General features: G+C 35.6%; 1 protein-coding gene across 4 annotated transcripts in view; it reads right to left on the bottom strand.

The window, feature by feature from the left end:
• IFT140 (intraflagellar transport 140) overlaps nucleotides 1–26,464 on the bottom strand; it is a 231,693-nt gene that overhangs the window by 91,054 nt on the left and 114,175 nt on the right. For 3 of the 4 annotated variants that reach the window (XM_016424171.2, XM_056805652.1, XM_056805653.1), the window contains 5 exons: nucleotides 22,928–23,045; nucleotides 16,376–16,506; nucleotides 11,599–11,767; nucleotides 8,148–8,279; nucleotides 5,898–5,933 (listed from right to left, as the gene is read on the bottom strand). In XM_016424171.2, coding sequence (XP_016279657.1) covers nucleotides 5,898–5,933; nucleotides 8,148–8,279; nucleotides 11,599–11,767; nucleotides 16,376–16,506; nucleotides 22,928–23,045 — 586 coding nt within the window. The remainder of the gene's footprint in view (nucleotides 1–5,897; nucleotides 5,934–8,147; nucleotides 8,280–11,598; nucleotides 11,768–16,375; nucleotides 16,507–22,927; nucleotides 23,046–26,464) is intronic. The other variant, XM_001364644.4, reaches the window with a different exon arrangement.

Raw genomic sequence — 26,464 nt, 5'->3', positions numbered from 1 at the left:
AGTTCTGCTTCCACAGCCTCCTTCAAGACCTCTCCAGGAGCTCTCCTCTTTAAAACATTCTTGGATATAGAAGATGATCTTTGGTATGGGGAGATGAAGGCATACAAGGGATAATTAAGATGATGTAAAGTCAAAATATATCAAAATTTATTTTTTAAAAAGTTCCCAGTTTGGAATGGAGGATAAAACATATATACAAATAACTAAAATACAAGACAATATGTGATAAAAGTCATAAGAGAAATACTCTCCCAAATAATGAGATGATCTATGGGAGGGAGATATAGGATATTTAGTTACACAAATATTAAGTAGCTTCATGGAAGAGATGACAATGGTGCAGGGACAGGAAAGTTTAAACTATGTTCAGATAATGACTAGCTCATTTTTCTTAAGAGAATAAAGCAGTAATGGCAAGCAATACTGGAATGGTGGATTAGGACCAACCTCATAGAACATGAATGACAAATTAAGGTGCTTCAACTTTATTCATTAGGCTATGGGGGAGGAACTATTGAAGCCATAATCTGGGTAGTAATTTAGAAAGATAAATCTGGTGTTCTATTACAGCTCTCCATTATCACTAGTAAGAGACTGCTACTGTTGGATTGGATCCCACTAGGGCTTCTACCAACTTGGTCAGGAGATGTGTGTTTCATCATTTAAGAACTCTGGTCATTGCAGTGAATGGGTCACTGCAATGACCAGAGTTCTTAAATCTTTCAAAGCTTTATGTGTGACTTCATATTCAATTAATTAGAAGATTTATAAGCTATTTAACTTGCTTTATTTTAAACCAATACTGACTTCACATGTTGACTTTACATCCTCTATTTTAGTGATCTCATCAGTTCCCATGAGTTCAATTATCATCTCTAAGTAAATGACTCTTAATCAGTCCTGAATTATCAACTGCTTCTAACACATCTCTCTGCATCTATTGTCCAGAGGAATCTTAGTTAATTATGTTCAAGATAGAATTTATTATATTTTCCCCAAAATTATGTTTCTTCCCGTCTTCTCTATTTCATTTGGCAGCATCGCCATCCTTCCTATCAAAAGGTTTGCAACCTCAGAGCCAGCTTTAACTCTTCCTTTTTCCTTGTTCACATATCTAAAAGTAGTAGCCAAATCTTATTCTTTCTCTACAACATCTTTTCAATTTCTCATTCAGCTCCAATCTTTCTCCCCAGTTGAAGTCCCACATCACCAACTAACTACTGTTGGATATTCTAAATGGCCTTCTGATGAGTATCTCAGATCCAACATGCCCAAATGGAATTCATTATCTTCTCCCTTAACCCATTCCTCCTCTAATCTGCTCTAGTTCTGCTGCATGCTCTACTACTATTCTTCCATACACCCAGATTAATAAACTTGATATCGTCCCTGACTCTCCTTTCCCTCTCTATCATCACCCATTATTTGGTGTTTCTCAGATTTACTGATTCTATATCACTACATTTCTTGCATCTATTCCCTGCTCTCCATTCAAAGTCATCCCCCCATATCACCTCTCACGTGAATTAATAAAATAGCCTTCAAATTGTTTTATCAGCTGTTAGTCTCTCTATTCTATAATTCACCAAGCCACCTAAGTAATATTCCTAACTTTGGTCAATAATCAACCACAAATCCAGAGGAATTATGAATAAAAGCACAGAGATGACTAAATCAAAATGTAGAATAAAACAAACATTTTCAGATAGGGCCAATGGGGGAATTTGTTTTACTTGACTTGGAATATTTGTTAAAATAGTTTTCAATTTTGGGGTAGGGGTAGGAGAGAAGGTAGGGATAGCGATAGGATAGCCAAATGAATAAAGAAAGGGGGGAAAATAGGCCACTAAAATGATTTTGTAGTGTTGAGAAAAGAAAATAAAGAACAGAAAGAATCATAGACAAGTAGTACTGCTTTGAAAATTACATGTTGAATTTGTTATATATTCTAAAATGGAAGCAGGTTGTATATAACAAGAAGTTCACAGCTTTAAGTACCATCTTTTCTTCCTGTTCTACTAGGTATGTGGAAATGCTCATTTTATTGGGAAAAAAATTTTCCTAGACCACAATCATCTGATCATGTTACTTTACTTCTCCAGAACCTCCCTATTGCCTTTAAGATGAAATTCTCCTCAAATGCACATATAAGGCTACAATCTGTCTCCAGGATACCTTTACTGGATTTTGTTGCTGTTTGTTTCAGTTGTTCATTGTGTCTGACTCTTTCTGACCCCATGGATCTTAACAATCCATGGGGTTTTCTCTACAAGAATACTGGAGTCATTTTGCCATTTCCTTCTCAAGTGGATTCAGTAGATCCTTTTGTCAGGCAATAAGAGGTTAAGTGACTTGACCAGGGTCACATATCTAGGAATTGTCTGCGATCATATTTGAATTCAAGTCTTAGTCTTCTTGATTCCAAGCCCAACTCTATCCACTGTGCCTCCTATGCATATGGAGTAACTTGCCCAAGGTCACATAACTAGGAAGTGTCTGAATGACATCTGAACTCAGGCCTTCCTGATTCCAAGCCCAGTGTTAACTATTGGGTCACAGTTGCCTCATAGCAGCTGGGATTATTTTACATTATTCCCTTCTATTTTTTCTCTGTTCTAGTCAAATTAGTTTATTTGCTGTACCTCAAATTTAGCATTCCACCGCTATGCCTTTTCATTCATTAAGCACTCAATATACTCCCCCTTGTTAGTTTGTGAGCTCCTTAGTATAGGAACTCTCTCTTATCTCTTTTTGTATCCCCAGTATTTAGCACAGTGCCTGGTACATAGTAGAGATTTAATAAATGTTCATCTATTGATTGTTCAATCCTCGCATTTGACTCCTAAAATTCTTGTCTTCTTTTGAGGTTCACATCATGTATCACTTCCTATAAGAAGCCTTTTCTAATCTTCCAAATTTCATTTAAAAATATACATATATAATTATTTATATATTATTACTTTCCAGTAGAATGTAAATTCCAGGAAGATGGAGTGTTTTCTTCCTTTTTTTTTCTTTGTATCCCTAACTTTCACACAATCCCTAGCACATAGTAGCACTTACTAAATAGTTCTTCTTTTCGATTGAGGAGAGAAAGGGGCTACATTGGTAGATACCACTTAAGAAGCTAATGCAATAGTGTAGGTAAGATAGAATATAGTCATGTATTAGAGTAGTAGCAGTGAATTTTTTTAAAGAAAAAAATGTGAAAAGCATTGTGAAAATAAAAAAGAACTCTCAACTTGGCAAATGATTCAGTGGGAAGAAGGCTGCTGAGAGGGAGAAGTCAGAAGAAGTCAAATATGATTCCAGTTTCAAAAAGAGGTGGGAGGAAGAAGAATATCAGAGACAGAAAACTCAGGAGGGAAAGCTGGTCTCGAATTAAAGATTATGATTTAAGCATTTTGAGTTTGAGATGAAAATGGGACATCTGAAAAGAAATGTTTAGTAGTCAGCTGGAAATGTGGAATTGGAACTTGAGAAAGTTGAAGACTACAGAAAGAGATCTGGAAAATATTAGAATAAAGGCAAAGGTTGAAGAGGTCTTAATGGACGCAAGCATTAAAGGAATATGGAAAGAAGGCTGAGGATTGAACCTAAGAAACAACCACTCTGGAAGCAGAAGACAAAGAGAAGACAGTGAAAAAGGCAGGAGCCTCAGAGAAATGAGAAGTAGGATATGAATTGGGATATTTTATACTGATGAAAACTAAGAAAAACCAAGTTTCAAGGTGAGAGTGGTTAAGTGCCCAGTGTTACAGAAAGCTCAAAGAGAATGAAGACTGAGGAAAAAGCCAATGAATTTGGCAATTAGGAAATCACTGGTGGCCTTTGAGAGTAGTTCTAGCATAGTGGTGAAGGTAGAAGACAAATTGTAAGGGCTTAAAGAGTGAGCAGATGATAAAGTAGAAATAGTTTTTTTTTTAATATATGCATAAAAAAGAATGAGCAGCAATGTGTATGAATTTGTAGATTTCAATCAGCATGATTTGATAACTTGTTTGAAGTGATGCTCTGTAGCTCTGAATGATATAAAGAAAGCTAATGGTAGATGCTACTAGTAGCTGGGGTTTGAAATGGCAGGTACTGTACAAATTTAGGATGAGTAAAGGATTCTAGAGAGCTACTCAGAGTATAGTTGCAATGGTTAGCCAAGGGTTAGGGACACAGTAAAGTAGCAACTGGATCTACCAGGAGACTGATGGATTAAGAGAATGAAGAGAAGGAAATAGTGAGTCATGATGAAAGTAAAAAAAAAATCATTTCACTAAAAATGAAGGAATAGGAGTAGACAATGATAAAAGAAACTCTAGTCTGAGAAGAGATGCTAAGAATTCCCAGATCTTAATAGGTGGAACAATTCTGAATTACGACACAGCAAAGTGAATAAGATTTTGCCCACAAAGTGGTAAATATGCATAGAGAAGAAACTAGAGAGTTAAGAAATAGATTGGAATGATGTTAGTGAAAGTCTTAGTAAAATGACCAAAGTAAAATGACCAAATGACTAAAAATGACCAAAATTATTTTAATTATTACTAAAGCTCACAGACTTGCCTCCATAGGTAAGCAGAATTTATTTTCAAAGATAATTGGCCACATATAATTATATTAACAATAATGTGATTTTGACTGATGATAATAACTGGCATTTACAGTGTTTTAAGTTTTGAAAAGCACTTTGTGCACATTATCTCCTCTAATTCTTCCACATCCCAGTGAGGCAAAAAAAAACAAACAAACAAAAACAACAATAGGCATTATATGTTTTTTTTTTTCCATTTTAGAGATGAGGAAGCTGAAGCTGAGAAAAGTTAAATTATTTCCCCCTGGCCACATGGCTACTCAAATGTAAAAAGTTTGCCAAGGCTCTTCTTGACTTTAAGTATAGTACTCTCTCCACTATACCACTCATCTTATGATGCTAAGTTATAACCAGAAAAGAATTCATAATATTAAGGACTTTTCTTAAGTTCCTCACGTGGCCTGCCACATCTAAGCATGTCCAGCCATACTTAATGTTTCTCTCATATAGTCTCCTCATCTCCTGCCACACACAAACTCTTCTGACCTTGCACCCTGGAGTCCCTCCTCTTACCATTTCCAGAACTGTAATCAAATCAGTATCATAATCAAACCAACACTGTAGTCAAATCAGAGTATGTTAATTTATTCCCTCATTCACTCTCCTTCCTGTTCATCTCTCAACACACCATCCCTGCAATTTTCCAAATCATAGTACTCTACCTGTGTATACTTCCATTCCCATATTTGTGCAGCCTTCTCTATTAGAATATAAGCTCTTTTAGGTCAGGCACTGCCATTGTTTTTGTATTTGTATCCCCAGTGCTTATAAGGCATAGTATCTGGCACAAAATAAGGACTTGGACTTAATAAATGCATACTCATTCATTCATTCGTGTCCTCTAAGTTCCCTTAACTCCTGCTTAAAAGTGAAGGAAAGTAAAACGGAAGTAATGAAGTGATAAAATGGAATATAGCTTAGTAACTGGTGGGGGATGGAGCAAGGCATATCATTTTTATTGGTTATTCCTCAAAATCATTTTGTGAAGAAAAAGATTCCTAGTGATTTTCTCTTTTATAGAGAAGCACAAGAATGAAATTAAGTGAAGTTAATTTGTTCAAAATAATTCATCAAATTAACAGTAATGCTAGAAATACTAGTACATTTAATTAATTTTTGCTTGAGTTACAACACCTCAAATGAAGAAAAAACTTCATATTAGTTTCTTCAATTATATAACTAAAACTATATGCATGTTTGCTAAACACAAGAATATCAATAGGAGAATGTTGCAATTTAAAATTTAAAAGAACTTGGAAAAAACAGAAAAACTAAAGATACAAAACAAACAAACAAGACAATGAATACTTACAAATGCCTTATAAATACATCCTCTCTGGAACAACAACTATGAGCAATGGAAAATACAAAGGGAAAAGTGAGAAAAGAGGAGAAAAAACAAGTAATGTATAAATATGAAAAAAAAAGAAATGCTGTTTAGAAATGATGAAAAGTCTTGGGAGAAATAGATTAAGAGGAAGCAAATTTTTAAAAGTTTTCTAACTCAAAGAGGAGCAAAATGGGATGAAGAAAAATAAAACAAAATTCTAATGGATGCCATCTAATGTCACTACTTCTAGTAATAGCAGGATCAAAATAGCTTAAGAGACCTTTGTATAATATAACTTGGTTAATTTCAATAATTCTTTTCACTTACCCAAAATATCTATAAACACAATCTTAACTAGACAATTTTTATGCAAGCACCATTCTAAAATGTAAAAATACTTTGGTCACTTTTGTTGGGTATTTTTTTATCTTTTGCTATTTGAAAATGTGGATATATTGAAGTCACAGATTTTTGTTTTCAAAAGATATATCCTTATTTTTAATGAAACATAATAATATGGCTCAGAATTAGCAAGCTAAGGTACTTGATAGGTCTTTCTGGTGCTAACCAGGATCATTTGATGCTAACAATTCAGTGACTTCAGGATAGAAGGCCAGTGGACAGCTGAAGAATCACTTTAGACATGGTTTTAGTTATGAGATATTTTTCCCAAATTGATTATAAAGTACCTCATCTTAACAGGCAGGCAAATGTCTATACAGATTTTTAAAACCTTTTTCTATTAAGAGAATGCCAAAAAAATGATCTGGCCTCTCACAAATTTGCTTAAGAAGATGGGAGAGCAGCAATAGAATTTAGGGTCAGAATCAGAATTGTAGGGTTAGAGTCAGTACTGAATAAGATGACTAAATAGGATAGAATTAAGTGTGTAATTCTCAAAGTAAAGCACCCAGCTCACACTCACCCCCAACCAGAAATGGAATGTGTAAATAAGTCTGTTTTCAGATTCAAGCAAGTCTTTTTGGTTTACTTCAAGGGCATCATCATGGTCCAAGAAACAAGGAGATAGCTCAGTTGAAGCTTCCCTCTTATTTCCTCTTACCCTTAAAAATTTAGGATGATATTCTTAACCCTCCCATTTGATGAGCTTGTGTATCTTGCTATTTCCAGACTGGGGTAGTCTCCATGCCTAAATTGTAGGCCCTGGCCCCCCAGACAAAGGGAGTTGGACAAAAGGGGGAGGGGAGTGTGGGCACTTGCATTAGGAACTTATAAAATTTTGTATTTGCACCCAGGCATTGCATTTGCCACTAGGGCATCTGCCTTTCCTCATAAGGAAAAGAATAAGTTTCTGCTTTTCTACTCTCATTTTCTGATTCCAGGTTTGTATCTATGTGCAGGTGCCTACTCATTTTTATCTCACACAGTACTCTCTATTAAGAAGTCATCTTTACCTATTGGATAGTGGGAGGGGGAAATGGGAAAACCCTGAAGAAGTTGTATACATTAACATTCCTCAGAAATTTCACAATGATATGCCTATACAGCTCCAAGACATGACTGTTTAGTTTCATAAATCTCTCATTGCTAGCTGGAACATATTCCCTGTGGACTGTATGTCCTTTAAATTAACCTGAAATAAAGGAATAGCAGACTCATAGAAAGCTCCGGGACTAAGGGACCTCAGAGGACATTTTGTTCAACCCCCTTTCATCTGAAAAATCAGAAAGTGAGGGTGCAGATCCAATAGCTTAATGCCAACAAAACTGAGGTGGAAGAGAATAGTTGGCACTTAGGAGCATGTCAAGGTGTACTTGTGGCTTTCCATCCTTTATTTAATTGAAGTACCACAACTGGCCCTAAAGGTACGATGTCCTAGCATTGCTTATTCCCATTTTCTAGAAGATAAAGCTAAAGATTAAAGATTAAACAACAGAAAGATTAAACAAGCTGCCTTTGGTCACTCAATAGGATTTAAACTGGAGGCTTCTTTCTCCTCTATCTCTTGACCTTCTCAAGGCTTAGAACCAAAACCTCACCTCTCCCAGTTCAGTAATTCGAAAAAAAAAATGCATAGCTTTCATGATATAGAAACCCTCACTATTTGCTACATATTTTTGGTGCTAAATTATGGTACATGATCTTAAAAAAATGATTAAACACTGTAGAATCAATTCATATTTCAGAATGATGGAAGAATTGGTATTGACTGGGACTCAGCCAGAGAAATAGAAAGGATCAGAAAAATAATCTTTTTAACAGAAGACTCACTTTTTTTGTGAAGTAATAATGTGGCACTTCAATACCCAGAAGAGCCTGGAAGGCGGAAGGCCGTGGAAAACTGTCCTGAAGCAAGAGGCCATGTTCTTCAGTGCTGAAGAATGATATAATCAAAACATCTGCCTAGAAATGGAGAAAAGGTATCATTCAGGCTTTAATATGACTATTCTTTTTAAATTTTGTTTTTATTTTCCATTTTAACTTGCCAGAATCTACTTAAAAGGAAAGAACAAACACATAGACACACACAGATGCAAGTTTCCTCATTAAAGCAAAGGTACAAAATACCACCCTACATTTATTTTCCCCTTACAACAAAAGGAATGATCTCCTTGAACAGAAAAAGAATAAACAAACTTGGATCTTTTTCCCCATTAAGATCCTCTATTTTGTTTTCAAATGGATGTCTATCTGCTGCTATGTCTTTTTTCCTTCCACATTTCCATGTATCCATGATTTCACTGATTTTAGATTGCTCTCAATGTTCTCTTACTGGATTTGTGAATTACTGTCTATGCATTCTCATTCTGAATGCTTCTTTTCTGTTCCTTTTCAAGAATTCTGCATATGGAGATATACTTGAGATGCCAGGGGCCTTTCACTATTTTAAAAAAGATATACACATGTACACATATGTATGTGCATATGCATGTGTATATACTGTACATGTAATACATATGTACACATGTGCAGGTGGTCCCAGCACAACATTTGGCTTATCCATCCATCTATTCTCCTTTACTCTCTCAACAAGACCATTCCAGTTACTCCTCTAGTCATACACACTCTTCAGTATGGCATTGCACCAGTAATCTGCTACAGCCTATTTATACTTACCATTACCCTTTGAGTCACCGGAAATTGTCATTCTTCTTAGGTTGTGATTTTAAAAAAACAAACAAACCCTTACCTTTTGTCTCAGAATCAGTACTATATATTGGTTCCAAGGCAGAAGAGCAATCAGGGCTAGGCAAAAGGGGTTAAGAGAACTTGCCCAGGGTCACATAGCAAGGAAGTGTCAGGGGTCAAATTTGAACCCAGGACCTCCCATCTCTAGACCTGATTCTCCATTCACTGAGCCACCCAGCTGCCCCTGGATTATGATTTACACTCATATAGCATCATTAGAAAATATTGGTGTTAAAAAGACAGGCTTTTATTACAGAGAGACACTTGAGATCATTAAAAAGGCTATATAACTTTCCAAATTAAATATTGCTTCATATTCTTATCCTCTATAATTCTGGGCAAAGAACAACAGCTCATCACAGTGCCTGTTGGAGATATGGGTCCTGATGGTCGCCTTGCTAATGGCATGCCATAACCTGGGAAACACGTACTCTGCCTCGACTTTGTTTTCCGCAGGGCTGGCTCAGTCAAATTGTTTTTTAAGTGGCTGTGGATCTCATTGAGGAGGTACAGCTTTGTTAAAAGTTTAGATGCAATCAACACACCCTCAGTTGCCAAGGGCAGGGCCTGGGGATTCCTAAGGTCTCTCCAATACGCCCTTTTCTCCTTGGATCCCGCCCAGCCCCAATGGAGCCGTCCTGCCTGATCCTTACAGGAGGCAGCTGCCCACTCTGCCCGCCCCGGGGCTCTCCCGAGCAGCCCCGGCAAAGGGATCTTCCTAAAGCACACATCAACCCCATCGCCCCTCTACTCAATAAATTCCAGGGGATCCCAATCACTTCCAGGTTCAAAGACAAAACACAGTTTGGCATTCAAAACTCTGTCTGGGCTGCCTGCCGCTGCAGCCTTCTTACGCCGCCATGCTGTGCTGTGCGTCTTTCTGATCCAGCAGGTTCTCATACACCACATTCCATAGTCTGACCCTGGGCACATGTGCCCACAGTGCCCCGCTCCTGGAATGCTCTCCTTCCCGTTAAGTGTTTAGAGTTGTCTTTCTCATCAGTGTATTTATGGCTTTATTTTGGAGTTTTGATTATGTATGAGTGTACTCTTACAACAATGACCAATCTGGAAGAGTGTTTTGTATGACAATAAAATTAAATTTTAAATTTTAAAAAAATTATGAAGAGGATGATTTCAGGAAAACTTGGGAAGACTTTCATGAACTGATGCAAAATGAGGTAAGCAAAACAAGGAGAACAATTTCTATAATGATGAATAATAATATTGTTAAAAACAAATAATTCTTTAAGACTTAGAAACTGATCATCACAACTAACAATGATTCCAGAAAATTCAGGATTTTTTCTTGGTGATTTGGGGTCTTAATTATAGAAATAATTTATTGGACTGAGCTGTACATAATATAATGATGTTCTTGGAGGGTTACTGGGAAGTATATAGGGATATTCACTCCCATACTAAATGACCAAGGATTACTACTCTTTTTTAACGCTTCCATTTCATTTTTCATTTTTAGGCTATTAGTTGTCATTTCTCTTTAATATTGGTATATCTGCCTCTAACAGATTTTCCCTTTCCTTCCCAACCTTACTAATATGCTGTGGGTTTGGGAAATAACATGTATAAGCTTTTTTAGAATTATGTATAAATTTGAGAGAGGGCCTGACTTAAGAAATAAACTACATTGGTTTTCCTGGATTTTTTTTCCCTTCTTAATTCTGGGTTCAGCTAAGTTCTAGATGGTGTAAGGAGGAAGATATATGATGGTGGGATAAATGGACCATTGTAAAATTGAGATTTGAACTCTGGACTTCAATCCCCACAAACCCTTGCTCCACTTCCCCAAATGCTTTGTAATCTCAGGGGAATTCTGAGGTGGGCCAAGATCGAGGAAGGATTTAAGCTGGTGGCAAAGGTTTTTGGGTCTCTTTTTGGACTTCCTTTTTGGAGCAGACGTGGCTCTTTCCATAATGTAGGTGAGGTCTTGTCTAGGCCTCTGGCCTAGGCACGATTTCCTTATCCTGTATTTTCTTTAATCCTTAATAAACCTCTAAAAATATATAATACTCCTTGCAGAGAGAAACTAATTTCTACCTGCCTCACCTGCCTCAGTCTCCCCTAAATTTTAACTGTTACACCATCTTACTGGTTTTCACTTACAGTGTTTCTTCTGGTGATGAATCATATTGGTTTATTATCTGTTGTATAAACTAGTAATTCTATTTATTATCTTCAAGCTTGCCTCTCTCAAGCTTCATGCCAATTAGGTAGCATCTCCTAGGTCATTTATCTATCTTTATTCCAGTGTCACAAATTGTCTGATATTAGTTGTACTCTAGTTTCTTCCTTTTTTATACTGTTGGAAGGACCAAGTCAACCAAGTAGAGAAATAGATGAATAGGAGCAAGAAAAAAAAAATGTTAGATGGGGTTCTTATCTATAAACCACTTATCAATGCTTTGGTCACCTTTCAATTTAATCCTTACAACCAAAAGTTTCAAACTCACATCATGTTATCAAATGACAGCGTTTCATGCAAGATTAAATCAATGAGACAGAAGAGAAGTACCGTGCTGCCAGAATTTTCTGAGGATGGCTGTTTCTTTTCAGCAGATTGCGGATGGACTATAATAACATCATGGACTGCTTCACATACAAAAAGCCTGGGCTCACTCTGATCCCAGAAGTGGCTGATTGGAACATGATCAAGTAGACTCAGATCCCCAAAAATAGGATTTCTAGATAAAAAAAAGAAAGAAATGTCTATAATAGTAGGAAGAAGAACATTGCTACTATATTGACTTTGTGAACTTCAATGGGGCCTGAATTCCACAGTCTCATATCTTGAAAGACTACCAGTAAAGATATCTTTGTGTTGTGACGGTCTTCACTTTATTAATTTTAGCCAAAAGTAATAAAACTATAAAATTTGGTGTTCATCAAATTAAGAATAAAAAATATAAAAAAACCTAATTTGATACTTATCTGAAATGATGTCATTATAGTGGGCACTTATAAAAGCATGTTAAAGTTTATTAGCAATAGATATATATCACTATAGTTTTATTATTTGTACAGTAATTAATTATACAATTTAAGTTAAGGTTACAGCCATCACTGCAATGCATTTATTTCCATACTCAATTAGATATTTACAAGCACATTAGATTAAGGGGGTGCCCTGCTATTGGGTAATGGCTGAACAAATCATGGCATGTGAATGCTAAGAAATATTGTAGTATAATAAAGGACAAAGGGAATGGTCTTAGAGAAAACCGGGATGACTTGTATCAACTGAAGCAAAGTGAAATCAGCAGAGACAAAACAAATACAGCAACATCATTGTTGTGAATAATAATAATTGTGAATAATAATAATAATAGAAAAGCAACTTCTAAAAACATAATAACTCTGTTCAATGCAATGCCCAATCATGATTCTAGAGTGCTGATGATGAGACATGCTTCTTAACAGAGGGGTGATTCAAGACACAGAATAAGACATAAGTTTTCGGACAGTGACAATATGGAATTTTCCCCCCTAAACTATGTTTTCTATGAGGATTTTGTTTTTCTTTTTTTCAATGAGAAGTGAGGCAGTTAGAGCTAGAAGGGAGAGAGGAATAAAGATAGAGCAATAAAAAAGGTAACAAACTTTTTTTTTAAAAATGCACAGCAGCAATAAAGAAAGCTTGACGGAATTATGGATAATTTTAAGTTCTATGAATCTTTGTGCTTTTTTGGGGGGCCAGGCTAACATTTTGAGTTCCAAGTTGCCTCCCTCCTTCGCTCCCAACTCTGTATTAGAGAAGGCCGACGTTGATATAGGCATATACATAGAACCATAAAATACATACTTCTATATGTCAGTTCTTTTTGTAGAGATGGATAACATTTCCCCCTCATAAGTCCATTGTAGGGAATTTGAATATTTCTATTACTCAGGATAATAGTCACTTACAATTGCTGTTACTGTCTATAATATTCCTTTGGTGTTACTTGTACTCTTCACTGTGCATTATTATTATTTTTTAAAACCCTTACCTTCTGGTTAAGGCAGAAAAACAGTTAGAGCTAGGCAATGGGGGTTAAGTGACTTGCCCAGGGTCACATAGCTAGGAAGTATCTATGAGGACAGATTTGAATCCATGACCTCCTGTCTCTAGGCCTGGCTCTAATCTACTGAGCCACCCAGCTGCCCCACCCTATGCAATATTTTTCTCCCTTGAAAAAAAAACCAATACCAAAATACTTACCCTTTATCAGCAAAACCAGTCTCTAAGATAACCACCAGGGACTTTTTTTTTTTAAACTTGAACCCAGGAACTCCTGTCTCTAGGCCTGGCTCTTAATCCACTGAGCTACCTAGCTGCCCCTATCCCCAGGGCTTTTAAGGAAAATACTATCCAAAGCCAAAGAAGGAACTATTGGAATCTGAGTGCAGATCAAAACATGCCATCTTCCACTATATTATTGCCTTCATGAGATTTCTATTGTATGTGTGATATGCATCTTCTATTATGACATGAGCAATATGAAAATATGTATTACATGAAAGAACTGGTATAACCTATATCAGATTATTCATCATGGGGGGCCAGAGGATCTGATTTTTAAAATGTCAAAAAAAAAAACAATTGTCAAAAATTATTTCTACATGAATTGGAAAAAAAAGAAAGGAAAATAAAAACATTACCTTCTATTTTAGACTCAATATTGTGTATTGAATGTTCCAAGGCAAAAGATCAATAGGGACTAGACAATGAGGGTTAAATGACTTGCCCAGGGTCATACAACTAGATAGTATCAGGCCATATTTGAACCCAGGACCTTCCCTTTCTAGGCCTTGCTCTCAATCCATTGAGCCACCTACCTGACCCTAACCTATGTACTATTAAAGATAATTAGTTGATTCACATTTTCATGTATACTTCATTCTATTATATGGCATATAAGAAAATGTCCATTTTATTTAGTATCTGTTAAATTCAGAATTTAAAAAATTTTTTACATAACATACATATTTCTCTGAAATGGTATAACAACAATAGTGGGCATTTTATAATTATTTTTATGTTTATGAAGCACATGTACATATATTATAACATTTGTTCTTAAATATACCTTAAAAGGTAAATGTTAAAGGTATTATCCTTATATCTACACATAAGGAAACTGAGACAGAGAGTTTAAGAGGCTTTCCCAGAGTCACTTAGTTAAGGGTCACATAGGTCTAAGGATTTGATATGAAGCAGAATCAAGGCCAATGCTTTATAATTTATGCTACATTGACTCTAGGTAAATCCTTCTTTGAAGCAGACAATAAGAGGATTTTCCCTCAGGACCAGCTGGTACAATCTCTCAGTTGTACAGTGAACTCTGCTGGGCAATAACTGATGCTACAGCTCAAGGCTTTCAACTTAATCTAGTAAATAAAACACAGCCCACCTAAATTCTAACTCCCTAACCTGCAAATGGTTTGGATAAAAAAATGACAGTCTATAATCATATTTTTAGTTAGTGTTTTGAAAATGACATTGTGGCAAGCTTGGCCCAAAAGAATATAAAAAGATATATATTCCCATTCCCCTATGGCTATGGACGAGGGGAGAGGGGAAGAGAAACAGGCCATTGGTATAGAACACTCAGATTTTTTTTATGTATTGCTGGACTTCATTGATTTTTCGCCATTTATCTATCTTACATTAAAAAATATATTTATTACAAGAGATGTCTTCCTGGGAAGAGGAAGGGATACAAGGCAAAATTTAGATGATGTTGAAAAAGGTATTAAAATTTATAATAAAAATGTATATAGAAAAAAAAATAACATTTTGGGAAGATAAGGAAGAAGAGAATAACAATGAAAGAGGTAACAAAGGAAGTGGTGATCAAAAATAAAACATTGTATCTGAAAGAAACATTTTAACATTTTAGAAATACAATAATTTTATGTATGTATTTTTAGCATATTTCCTTTCAAAGAAATTTGAACTAACAATATTTGGCCCCTCAGATGCATTGAAAAAAGCACTGAATTAGGAGAAGGAAGGCTAGGGTCTGAGACTAGCTTCACTGCTAACTAGCCTGGGGACCTCAGAGGAGCTGCTTATTTAGCCCTACTGGGCCTTGATTTCCTAGGGAAATTCTATCATGCATTGTGAAAGGGAGAGTTTGTGGCATATGTTAAAGCCTAGCATGATTTCAACAAGAACATGTCAGTCACACCAGCTATATTACATTTTTTTTTGGATTGTTACTAGATGGATTCAACAGGGAAAGGAATGCTACAGACAGAGGACATCTGGGTATCAACAAGGGATTTGTCAAATTTTTCTGGTTATTCTTTCTGAGAACAAGATAGAAATGTTGATTCAGTAATATTAGGTGGATTTGGACCTCGTTGAATGACTTGAGACAAAGAAGTCATTAATGGATCAGTTTTAAAGATTTCCAATGTTTTAATGCCCTAAGGATATGCATTTACTTCTGTGCCATTAATATTTTATAAATGACTTGAATAAAAGCATATTTGTATAATTATTATAGCTACAGATGACATGAAATGTAAAAGGAGGGATAACATAATGGAAACAGGGTCTAGAAGAATCTCAAAAGGTGATAAAGCTCCGTGGTGAAAAATGTAATCAAGTGGAATTTAATAGGGATTAATGTAAAGTTCTACACTAAGGTTCAAGAAATCAAGTATATATGTTCAGGGTTTAAGGGGAAACAAGGTTGGTTCATATAAAAAAGACCTAGGGGTTTTGGTTGCCTGAAAACAGGAGTCAAAAAAGTTATAGACAAGATAATAATGATGATAATATTATTATTTTTGTCACTTATATAGAAACTCCTGTGTATTCTTAGTGCTTTACTAAGATTATCTCTTTTGATCCTAACAACCACTATAGGAGGTGCTATTATGATACCTATTTTTTGCAGTTGAGGAAACTGAGGAAAACAGAGGTTAAGTGACTCCAAGGTCACATAACATGTTCATGTCTAAGGCTGGATTTGAACTTAGGCCTTCCTGACTCTAGACCCATGGTGCAGTCCACTGTATCACCCAGTTGTATTAGCCATAATCATAAGCTACATTAGAAGAAACATGTAGTCCAGAACAAGGGAGGAGATAGTCCTGCTGGTACTGGGCTCTAGTCAGGCTATATCTGTGGGAGTTCAAGCAGACACATAACTAATGCCTGTCTCTCTAAAGAATTGCCAAAAAAAAAAACAAAAAAAAACCTTAAATAATACATGCTGCCTAGAAGTTAGAAAATGATAGAATACAATATTCTAAACACTAAACAATTCAATTAAATAACACAAACCAAGATTTCTCACTTTTTATTCTCCTCCCCTATGAAAGAGAAGGTCTCTTTTCCATCAGCTTGTCCAGTCTTGAAGTCGAAGACAGTGGCTGTGTCCATTTCAACATCATAGAAGCATATTTTGGAATCAAGACTATTGTCAGGCTGTTGATAAAAGAAAAAAAAAGAAAAACAAATATTCTATATACTGATTCTATCACTCAGGTGGATTTATCCTAGGACTTTGAGCTGCAGATTAGAAGGAAATCAGGTCTGAGGGTTGATCTGCTTCACCGCCTTCTCAGGACTTTCAAGGAACAGCATGCAGATATATCTGTTGGCCTTTCACTTTTTTTGCCCTAAACTACTCTTTATAGTCATTAAGTTATTATTTTTTATAACTAATCATGGCTTACAAGGAATAAGAAAACCGATTCTGAAGATTTCTGAATGCCAAATTAGCTAAAAAATGTTCATAACTTGTTTGGGATGTTGTCCTAGTGGAAGTGGCTAGAATCAGAGACCCAGAAAAGAATTGGATTCAGCACTGCCAGAGATATTTTTTCCTTGGGGCTCAAGAACTATGACAATTGGGAATTCTTTATTACTAGTTGAATATTCATGCATGGTCTCTCACCTCTTCTATGTTCCAGTTCTTTGGCATCTTTCCATTTCTTTCACTTTTGTCTCCTCTGTTTCACTCATCTTGTCTCTATCACTGTGTCTATTACTTCTCACAGTTCTTTTTTACTTATCACATATTTCTTTATTACATTCCTGCCCTTTGTATGTATGGGTACATATACATTTGTGTATGTGCATGTGTACAACTTGTACAACCTATAGAAGAGCACAAACCCTTAGCCTGCATGGCAATCTTCTGTTTCTGACAGGGCCATGGCACTAAGAATCATATCCTTTGGGCTCAATGAATGGAGAACCAAGCCTAGAGACAAGATGTCCTGGGTTTAAATCTGGCCTCAGACACTTCCTGGCTATGTAACTCTGGGGAAGTCACTTAACCCCACTGCCTAGCCCTGTTATTTATGTCCTCTCAGACCAAAGTTTTTAAATGCATAAAATAAAATATTCAGTATGACAAAGAAACTAATTATATTGAGATACAGTTATCAAACTACTGGGAAAAAACCCAAGTTTGAGCTAAGAAACCCTGTTTTAGACTATCAAAAGCATTTAGCTGTTAGTAAGTATGATATGTTTATAAAGTGAGAGAAGAATTGACATATGAATTATAAGAATCTGGGCATTCGCACTAAAAAGAAAACTAGAAGGAAAAAGGAAGCTACAAACAAATGGACAAATGGCTCACAGGTTCTCCTAGGAAAGACAAAGAAATAAAATGGGTAATAGAATTGGCTTTACTGTATATCCTGAGTCAACAAGAAGCACCATTTCATGAGATATTTAGTTAATTTATATTGCAGTGCTCATAATAAACATGTATAAAAATATTACCATAAAATTAATTGCAGCTTATGCTCCAACATTGTTGCAAATTAAGTAGAGAAATTCTATTAAAGGTTTTTAAAAATCTCCAAGTTAATTCAGTACATATTTTGAGATCCAGAAACATTAACATAACAATGGACACTTTCGAGAATAGTTTTTTAAATTATTAATTTAATAGCTTTTAAAATGTTATAGGATATGGTTTGATGGTTAAAAAAGGGGAGGGAGGTGGGGAAGGTCAAAGACTTGAAGACTGCACAGAAGTCTCATGGTTAAATAGCTTGAAAATTCCATTCAAGTAAATGTGAGAAGTGCCCAAGGATAGCCAAAAACAAATGACAAAACTACTGGAATGGGAGAAGACAATGTAAATGTAGGAGTCATATCCAAGTTAACTATTTATTGTAACACCTGTTCAAGAGAGCAAAGAGCAAACAGAATGTCAAAATATATGAAACAAAAAACAACCAACGGTTTCTAGTTAAAACAATTCCAACTTAATAATAGTTCAAAAATAAGTTTTTTTGTTACCGTGTGTTTTTAGAGCATAGATACTTCCTGACATACATATCCCTTCCTTGTAACAAAGAAAAATAGTTAAGAAAAACTCTAAAATGTAGTTACTGAATCTGACCATGTAACAACACTCCCTATCCATGGTCTCCTACTCTGCAAGTACAGTTAGATGAGGCAGAATTCATTATCTTCTCAAATAGTACTTATTATTAACCATTCATTAAGAGAGATCACGTGGTGGAGTAGATTGAGAACTGGTCTATGTCAGGAAAAAATGGATCCAAATCCATTACTGTTTATGGGTGTGGCTTAATTTAATCTGTTTCACTGAGGGGTTTCTAGTATGATACCTCTTTCCTATAAATATCCATTTAAAAAGAAGATATTTTTCTTGAGATTTGTTGTTTTGTGTCCTGAGTTATGAAGCTTTCTCCCTTTACTATCACCATTCACCTCTCCTATGGCCAGGAAACCTACTTTTGCATCTGCAATCCCTTACTGCTCAGATGCTGACCACTACCAGGGGCCCATATGCACTTCTTCCTGGGGAGAAGGATCATGGGGGTGTGGGTGTTAGACAACTGGTGTTTCAAAGGGAAAATAATAGTAGGACGGACTTTTGAGTTTAATCTACATTAACATTTTCTCCATCACTTTCTTAAGACCAATCAATAAAAAACAACCAAATCAAGCCCTGATTTGTAGCATTGAGAGTTTCCAAGGTGAGAAAGCTCACAGTGAAAAATTTAAACAATTGGCTCTCCTGAGGTGGTTCTGAAGTTGCCTGGCTCTGGAAGCTTCTGGGGGGAGGCAACTATGAGAAGCATGGTCTTTCTTTAGAGAAGGAGTTCTCTTGGGCTTCCTATATACCCAAAACAAAACCTATATATATATAAAAAAAAACATACTATAAGAACATGCTTCAGTGGTGCTATATCATTCCTTGTTCTACAAACAGCCAATCCATCAATTTCCTCCAGCCTTTATCCCTCTTTTCCATTGATTTAATTATGCTCTCCTAAAGCTCTACTATACTCTGTGAGAGAATGAAGAAATTCTATCCTCTTTTCTTCTTTCATTCTAGCTTTCCTTTATTGTTTTGCCTCTCCACATTCCATCTTAGTGACTGTTCTCTGTTATCACCTTCCATAAAAATGTTTTTAAAAATTGATTCACTTAAGGGGCATTTAGATTTTAGCCCATAGATATTGAATTCATATAAATAAGAATTCTTACTTTTCTCTTTCATTGCCTCTCCAGCTTTACCTAAATCTTTAGCTTATTACATCCTTTGTGTCTTTTGATGATTCTTCCTTGTTCTCTCTTTAATAGCCTCAACTTATTCTAGAAGAATGAGAACTAAATTCCTGGCTTAGACTTATTAACAGTATCTTCTTGTGTTTCCCTGGATATACTAAGTCCAATGTTCTGTTTATCTTTGTTATAGTTTGGATGAATGACTCAAATGCCTCTCCTTTGTTGAAGGGGTATTTTTTTCACTGATTACTAGGTTCAGCTTTGCAGGATGTTATTTGAGGGGAGGGGTCATCCAGATTTCCTTTGATTTTCAGAAGAGCAAATTACAAGCTCTGGTTTGACATCATATAGTTGAGTATAACAAGGATATTAGTCTTGATGTTCCTTCATAACTAAAGGACTTGGTAGCTTATTAATAAGAATATGTAGTATTTATATAGCATTATATATATATATATACATATATAAACTCATTTTGATCTTCACAACTAGTCAATGACTGGTAGATGTTATTATCATCCCTATTTTATAGATGAGAAAACTTGCTTAAGTGACAGCTACTAAGTATCTGAGAAAGGATTTGAATTAAGGTTGTCTTGCTTCCAACCTTAGCATTATATATACTGTGCCACTTGGTTATCGCTAAAACTGTTGTTTGGTACTGAAACTGAAATTTAACCACTATGTGTCTCAGAGGTTTCTCTTTTCCAGTGATCTGGGGATTCTATCCATTAGAGCTTTGTTTTCTGTTTTTTAAACTTCTAGATAATTTTCTCATACTATTTTCTCCAAAGTGGTATTTACAATGTTAAAATTTCATAATTTTCTGGGAGATAGATGATGTTTAAACTCTCCCTATACATCTAGTCTTCAAGGTCAATCATGATGATCTGTTCCTCTGTTCTTCCAAAGCTGCTGATTTTTTTTTTAAACTTCTATCTCAGAATCAATAGTGGGTATTGGTTCCAAGGCAGAAGAATGGTAAGGGCTAAGCAATGAAGATTAAATGATTTGCTCAAGGTCACATAGCTAGGAAATATAAAAGGCTAGATTTGAGTCTTTTGCTTTTATCTTGCCAAATTTTCTTGCATCAATACATTTCTGAGTTCCAAATATGTTTCAGCCCTAGCTATTTTAGAGAGATTCTCCATTCTGTGTTCTAAGTTATCTACTGATTTTTTACCCATTTTTATCTTCCTGTAAAATTTCTCTTTTGAATCATTCCAGAATTCACCATTGTTCCATGATCTCTGGGAAATAAACAGAATATATATTTTTAGTTCATTTTCCCCTGTGTATTTCTTTTTTTAATATAATTTTTTATTATGTTATGATCTTTTCTAGAATGCTTGTTCATTTTTCCTTCTATATTATGACTCTCGCTGTTGGTTTATCTGCTTGGAAGCAAAGATTATACCAAGTTTATCTTTTAGAGTCTCCCTACCTCCTCTTTCTCTTCTATTCATGGTACTTTATATCAGTCAATCTCACTATTTAGTCCCTTATTCTTCTACTGTCATGGTTTATGTATTCTCCTGGACTCTCAGGAATAGTTGGTCTCTTAACTTTCTAGAGTTGGGGCTGAGGTGTGAAAGTTTTTTGGGTTTCTGTTATGGGGAGAGGAATACACCTCAACTTATAGCTTCCTTTCCCCTTGTACTGAAGCTCCTTTACATTTATCCATTGTTTACTGCCATGTTCCCTATGCCTTTACCAAAGTTATAGTCCCTTTCTTTTCTACTACTGAACTACTACTTTATGTAAAGACACTTACTATCTGTATCATTCTGTGGAAATCATTTAACCCTGTTTGCCTTAGTTCCTCATCTATAAGAACAGCTGGAGAAGGAAATGACAAACTATTCTAGAATCTCCGCCATGAAAACCCTAAATGGGGTCATGAAGAGTCAGTTACAACAGAAAAAACTGAATGGAGTGGAACTACTTCAGCAAAACCTTGAAATTGACCTTATAGATTTGGGGCAATTAAAATGTAATCTGGGCGTTATTAGGATGAGAGGGAATGTCAAGTAGTTTGACATTATTCTATCTGAAGACATTACATAATGTGGAGCAGTTCCCATCTTCTTGCTATATCCTTAATTACCATAGATTTTGACACATTTCATGTATTTGTTTGTAAGGTAAAAGAAATATACTGAAAACAACCATACTGACATCTTTCTAATGAACTGACTTTCAAATATTTAAACAAATCGAAACTAAAAATAGGAAATGAATGGAAGAATAGACATTGACTTAGATTAATAATAATTTTGCAAAGAAGTTCAACCAACACAAAAAGAGCCCTGACTCCTCCTCAACCAGGAAACATTTGAGCTCTGAACTAAGCAGAGACATAGGGCAGGCAGGCAAAGGAAAGACTGGTTTAATATAGCAATTTGTAAGATCTACTGGAGAATATCAGTGGAAGATTATTAATAATACTGCCTTCCAAAAGTCAAAATCAGTATTGGAAAAAAGAAGTTTTGAGAAAGAAAGTTTGGTATGGGCCCCAACAAAGCAAAGTCTTCTTTGAGGGCATTTAAAATATTAAACCGGAAAGAAAACTATAAAGAAATGAATGGTAGAAAAAAATCTATAAAGATTTCTTTTTTTTTTCTTTTGAATGAATAAGTACTTACCATGTTTGAAGCATACAAATATAAAAGTCCCTGTCTTCAAGAAGCCCAATTCTAATTAGGAGAGATAAAACATTCCAATCATTGGTGACCTGGGAAGTTCTGGTTCTGGTTTTCAAATTCACAGGGATGGTGAATGGAGTCATAAAGCAGTGAGTGTACTGACACACTCAATGAATTCTAATACAAAGTTTTCACCCTCAAAGAAAGAGGAGACACTACCACATTTTTCTCTAATATTAAATTATTCTGTTACATTAAGAAATAGAAAAGTCAGTGGAATAAATGAAGGTTAGAAGGAGAGCTGGACCAAACCAAGTACACACAGAAGAAGTCTGTGCTACAGATGACACCATTTAGAGGGAGCTGAGCAATCAATTCTGAAGGGGGGTGGGGAACCAAGGTCATAGAAAAACTGTGCTACAGAGGAAGAAGAGAGGAGGGGAGAGAAGCAAAGAAGAAGAAGAATATTGAAGGCACAGGAAGTGAAAAGAAAAGGAAAAGGAAAGAGAGAAGTTTGGGGAGAAAACAAGATGTAAAGAGGACACATCCAAAGGGTCAGAGAGGAAAGGAGATGAAAGTTATATTGAAACAAGCAAGAACATAAGAGGTAGAGAAGAGGTAAAGGTGGGTCTGTATCCTCAGGTCCCTTCCTCAGGGATCTCTATCTGCACTGAATTCACCATGGCCTCTGACCTCACCTTGTGAAGGAGGATGCTGATTTTGTTACCGTTGGAGTTACATTTGATGGAAGAAATGCCACCTATGCCTGGAATTAACTCCGCCAGGTTCTTGCAGTTGCAATGCACTTTGGCCTCTCTGTGGAATCAAATAAAATTACTTCAACACAACTGTTACTATCATGTGTATCTAATAATCATAAATCAGTGACAAATAATTCAACTCATTGGATGAAGAATACCCACAGGTCTACATTAGAACACTAGGCAGAGAGAAGATGCACAGGCCTAGCTCATCAGTACATTCATTCATGCATCTTAGACAGATCCTGAAATGCCATAGGGCCCACAGCTGAACAGGCAGCAGGAATGGGCTGCCTCTGGGAAATGGTTCCATGATGTTAATGGTCCCCAGCTGCCTCCTGAATCAAATGCTCCCCTTTAAACAATGTTCTTTAAGGGTGTCTGAATAGCTCTACCTCATAAAATATCATTTTTCTACAAAAAAATAACTGAAGGTTGTTCAAAGGTTAAAGGAAAAGTATATGATGGTATAAAAGATATTATCAGAAAGATGTAGGATCAAAAAAAAGAAGATGAGGGACAACTAGGTAGCTTAGTGGATAGAGTATCATGTCTTAAGTCAAAGGGTTCAAATCTGACCTCAGACACTTCCTAGCTGGGCAGGTCACTTAACCACGATTGCATAGCCCTTACTGCTTTACTGCCTTGAAAATGATGCTTTTATCAATTGTAAGACATAAGGTAAGAAGGAAGGAAAGAAGGAAGGAAGGAAGGGAGGGAGGGAGGGAGAGAGAGAGAAGAGAGAAAGAAAGAAAGAAAGAAAGAAAGAAAGAAAGAAAGAAAGAAAGAAAGAAAGAAAGAAAGAAAGAAAGAAAGAAAGAAAGAAAGAAAGAAAGAAAGAAAGAAAGAAAGAAAGAAAGAAAGAAAGAAAGAAAGAAAGAAAGAAAGAAAGAAAGAAAGAAAGAAAGAAAGAAAGGAAGGAAGGAAGGAAGGAAGAAAGGAAGAAAGAAGGAAAGAAAGAAAGAAAGAAAGAAAGAAAGAAAGAAAGAAAGAAAGAAAGAAAGAAAGAAAGAAAGAAAGAAAGAAAGAAAGAAAGAAAGAAAGAAAGAAAGAAAGAAAGAAAGAAAGAAAGAAAGAAAAGTTCACTTTGCAGCAGGAGTGAGAGATAACCACAGAGCAACCTGTAGGTTCCATTGGTGTCCCTGCAATACCAAGGGATCTGGAAGCACCATGGTATAGTGGACAGAATGCTGGGTTTGGAGAAAGTAAGACCTGAGTCCACATCTCAACTCAGTTGCAAGTTATATAAATGATTCTAAGCATGTCACTTAACCTTTCTCAGTCTCCATTTTTTCATTTGTAAAATGAATGTGTTATCTATATCATAACCTCATAAAATTGTTTTAAGGATTAAATAAAAAGGTAAATGAATACTCTTAAGTCTTAAGAGGACTTTATAAATATCAGTTGTTATTATTAGAAGAAGGCACTCAGTAAGGTTAGGTTGACACTCTATGGAAGATTTAAGGGAGACCATAGATAAGAACTGCAAATGATGAGAGAGAGGAAGTATTCATGATGAGGGCATAGAATCCATGAAATATCCAAATATTAGAACAAATAGCTATTTAACTGGAGAAAATGGGGCTTGGGGGGGGGGGGGTTATCTAGTAAATCAATTTCCAAGTGTTGTGTTGACTATGTGCTCTCCAACATACCAAACTCAGATAACAGTATGGGTTTATGTTTAAAATTGTAATGCCTATCCTAAAATATGGTTTGAAAATATTCTTTTTACCCACAAGGATATCTCTACACACTCACACATAAAAACCATGCTCATCCAGTAAATCTGTTTCTAAAATTACAAATGATGAGTATCCAAATAATCTGATTATATCATATTATATAAGAAATAAGATATTTATAGATTCATATACACAATCATATACCTTTTGTTTTGTTTTTAGAAAAAACAAAAGAATGGAAAAGATGGAAAGCAAAATTAAAGAAATAATAAATGTATTACTATGCTGTTTTACATATAAAAATGGTAAAATGGTGGAAGGCAGTAGTGTCAAACTCAAATAGAAACAGGGGCCACTGTTCCTTGAAAATAATTCTTGAGAACCACATATTGACTTAGTTTTAAAATAATTTAATCTATATTTTATTGTATTTCATTTTTTTTAGCTATTTCCCAATTACATTTTAATGTAGGTTAGGCCGCACTCTGGAGGATTGTGGATTGTGCATTTGACACCATTGGGTGTAGTGGAAAGAAATAATGTTAGATCTGGATTCAAAGGATCTGGTTCTGAAAATTGCCTCTGTGTATTCCTGACCTCAAGCAAGTGACTGAAACTGCCTAGATTTCAATTTTCTTATCTGTCAAGTGGAAGGAGTTGATCTCTGAGACCCTTTCCAGTTTTAATCCTGTGATCTATTAAATCTACACTTTGAATTAATTTTCCAATAGTGATAAATTTATATAGATCCAGTTTTTTGTCTCTGTCCTCTCTTGTAAACAATAACACAAATTTGGAAGCTGCAGTTGAGTCAGAAGATGGTCCACAGTCATAGATTTTTTCTTTTTCTTTTTAAACCCTTACCTTTTGTCTTAGTATAAATTCTAAGACAAAAGGGCAATAGTTTGGCAACTGTGGTTAAGTGACTTCTTCAGGTTAACACAGCTAGAAAGTATCTGAGACCAAATTTGAACCCAAATCCTCCAGGCTCCAAGCCTGGCACTCAATGTACTATGCCATCTACTGCCATGATCAGAGTCATAGATTTCTAATTCCTGACGGTGACCCTGTTATCACTGAGATAATTAGAATGAATAATACAAAAAGCCAATTATCTGCCTAACATACAAACATTGCCTAGAATCTAAGTATAAAGGGAGCATGTCAAGCTAGAAGAGGAGATGATTCAATCCATCTCTCTCATGTAGGCAGCTAGGAAGCTAGTGTCTGAAATGCTAAACTTGGAGCCACACTGGCTGTGTGACCCTGGACAATCTGCTCTATTTTTCTCATCTGTAAAAGGTGGATAATAATAGCGAGGATCTCACAGGGTTGTTATGAAGATCAAATGAGACAGCTATAAAGTACTTCAAAAATCTTAAAGTGTTAGTAAATTCTAGATACTATTATATTTTAGATCAGGAAACTGACATCCAAATAAAATTAAGTGACTTGCCCAAAAGAGCAGTTAGCTAGTGAGCTTGCAGAACAAGAACTAGATCCCAGGCTAAATGAGTCTCAGTCAGTCCTAGACTATTTCCATTCCATCGTACCAGCTCTCTGGGAAAGCCTTCAGGTAAAACAGGTTAAAAGATTGAGGATATAAGCCAAGAGGTAAAGTAACTTCTAAAAATTATGGAATAAGTCAAAAGTGGCTCAAAAAACTGAAAGATCTTTTCCCATCTTATCTTTGTTTTCTTTCTCCTTTCTCCTTGTTGTCGGCAACTCTTTGCAATGCCATTTGTTTTCTTTTTTTTGGAGGGCAAAAGATATACTGGTTCTCTAT

Source organism: Monodelphis domestica, chromosome 7, assembly GCF_027887165.1.
Source record: "Monodelphis domestica isolate mMonDom1 chromosome 7, mMonDom1.pri, whole genome shotgun sequence".
Lineage (NCBI taxonomy): Eukaryota > Metazoa > Chordata > Mammalia > Didelphimorphia > Didelphidae > Monodelphis > Monodelphis domestica.
This window is presented reverse-complemented; position numbering and strand designations above follow the sequence as displayed.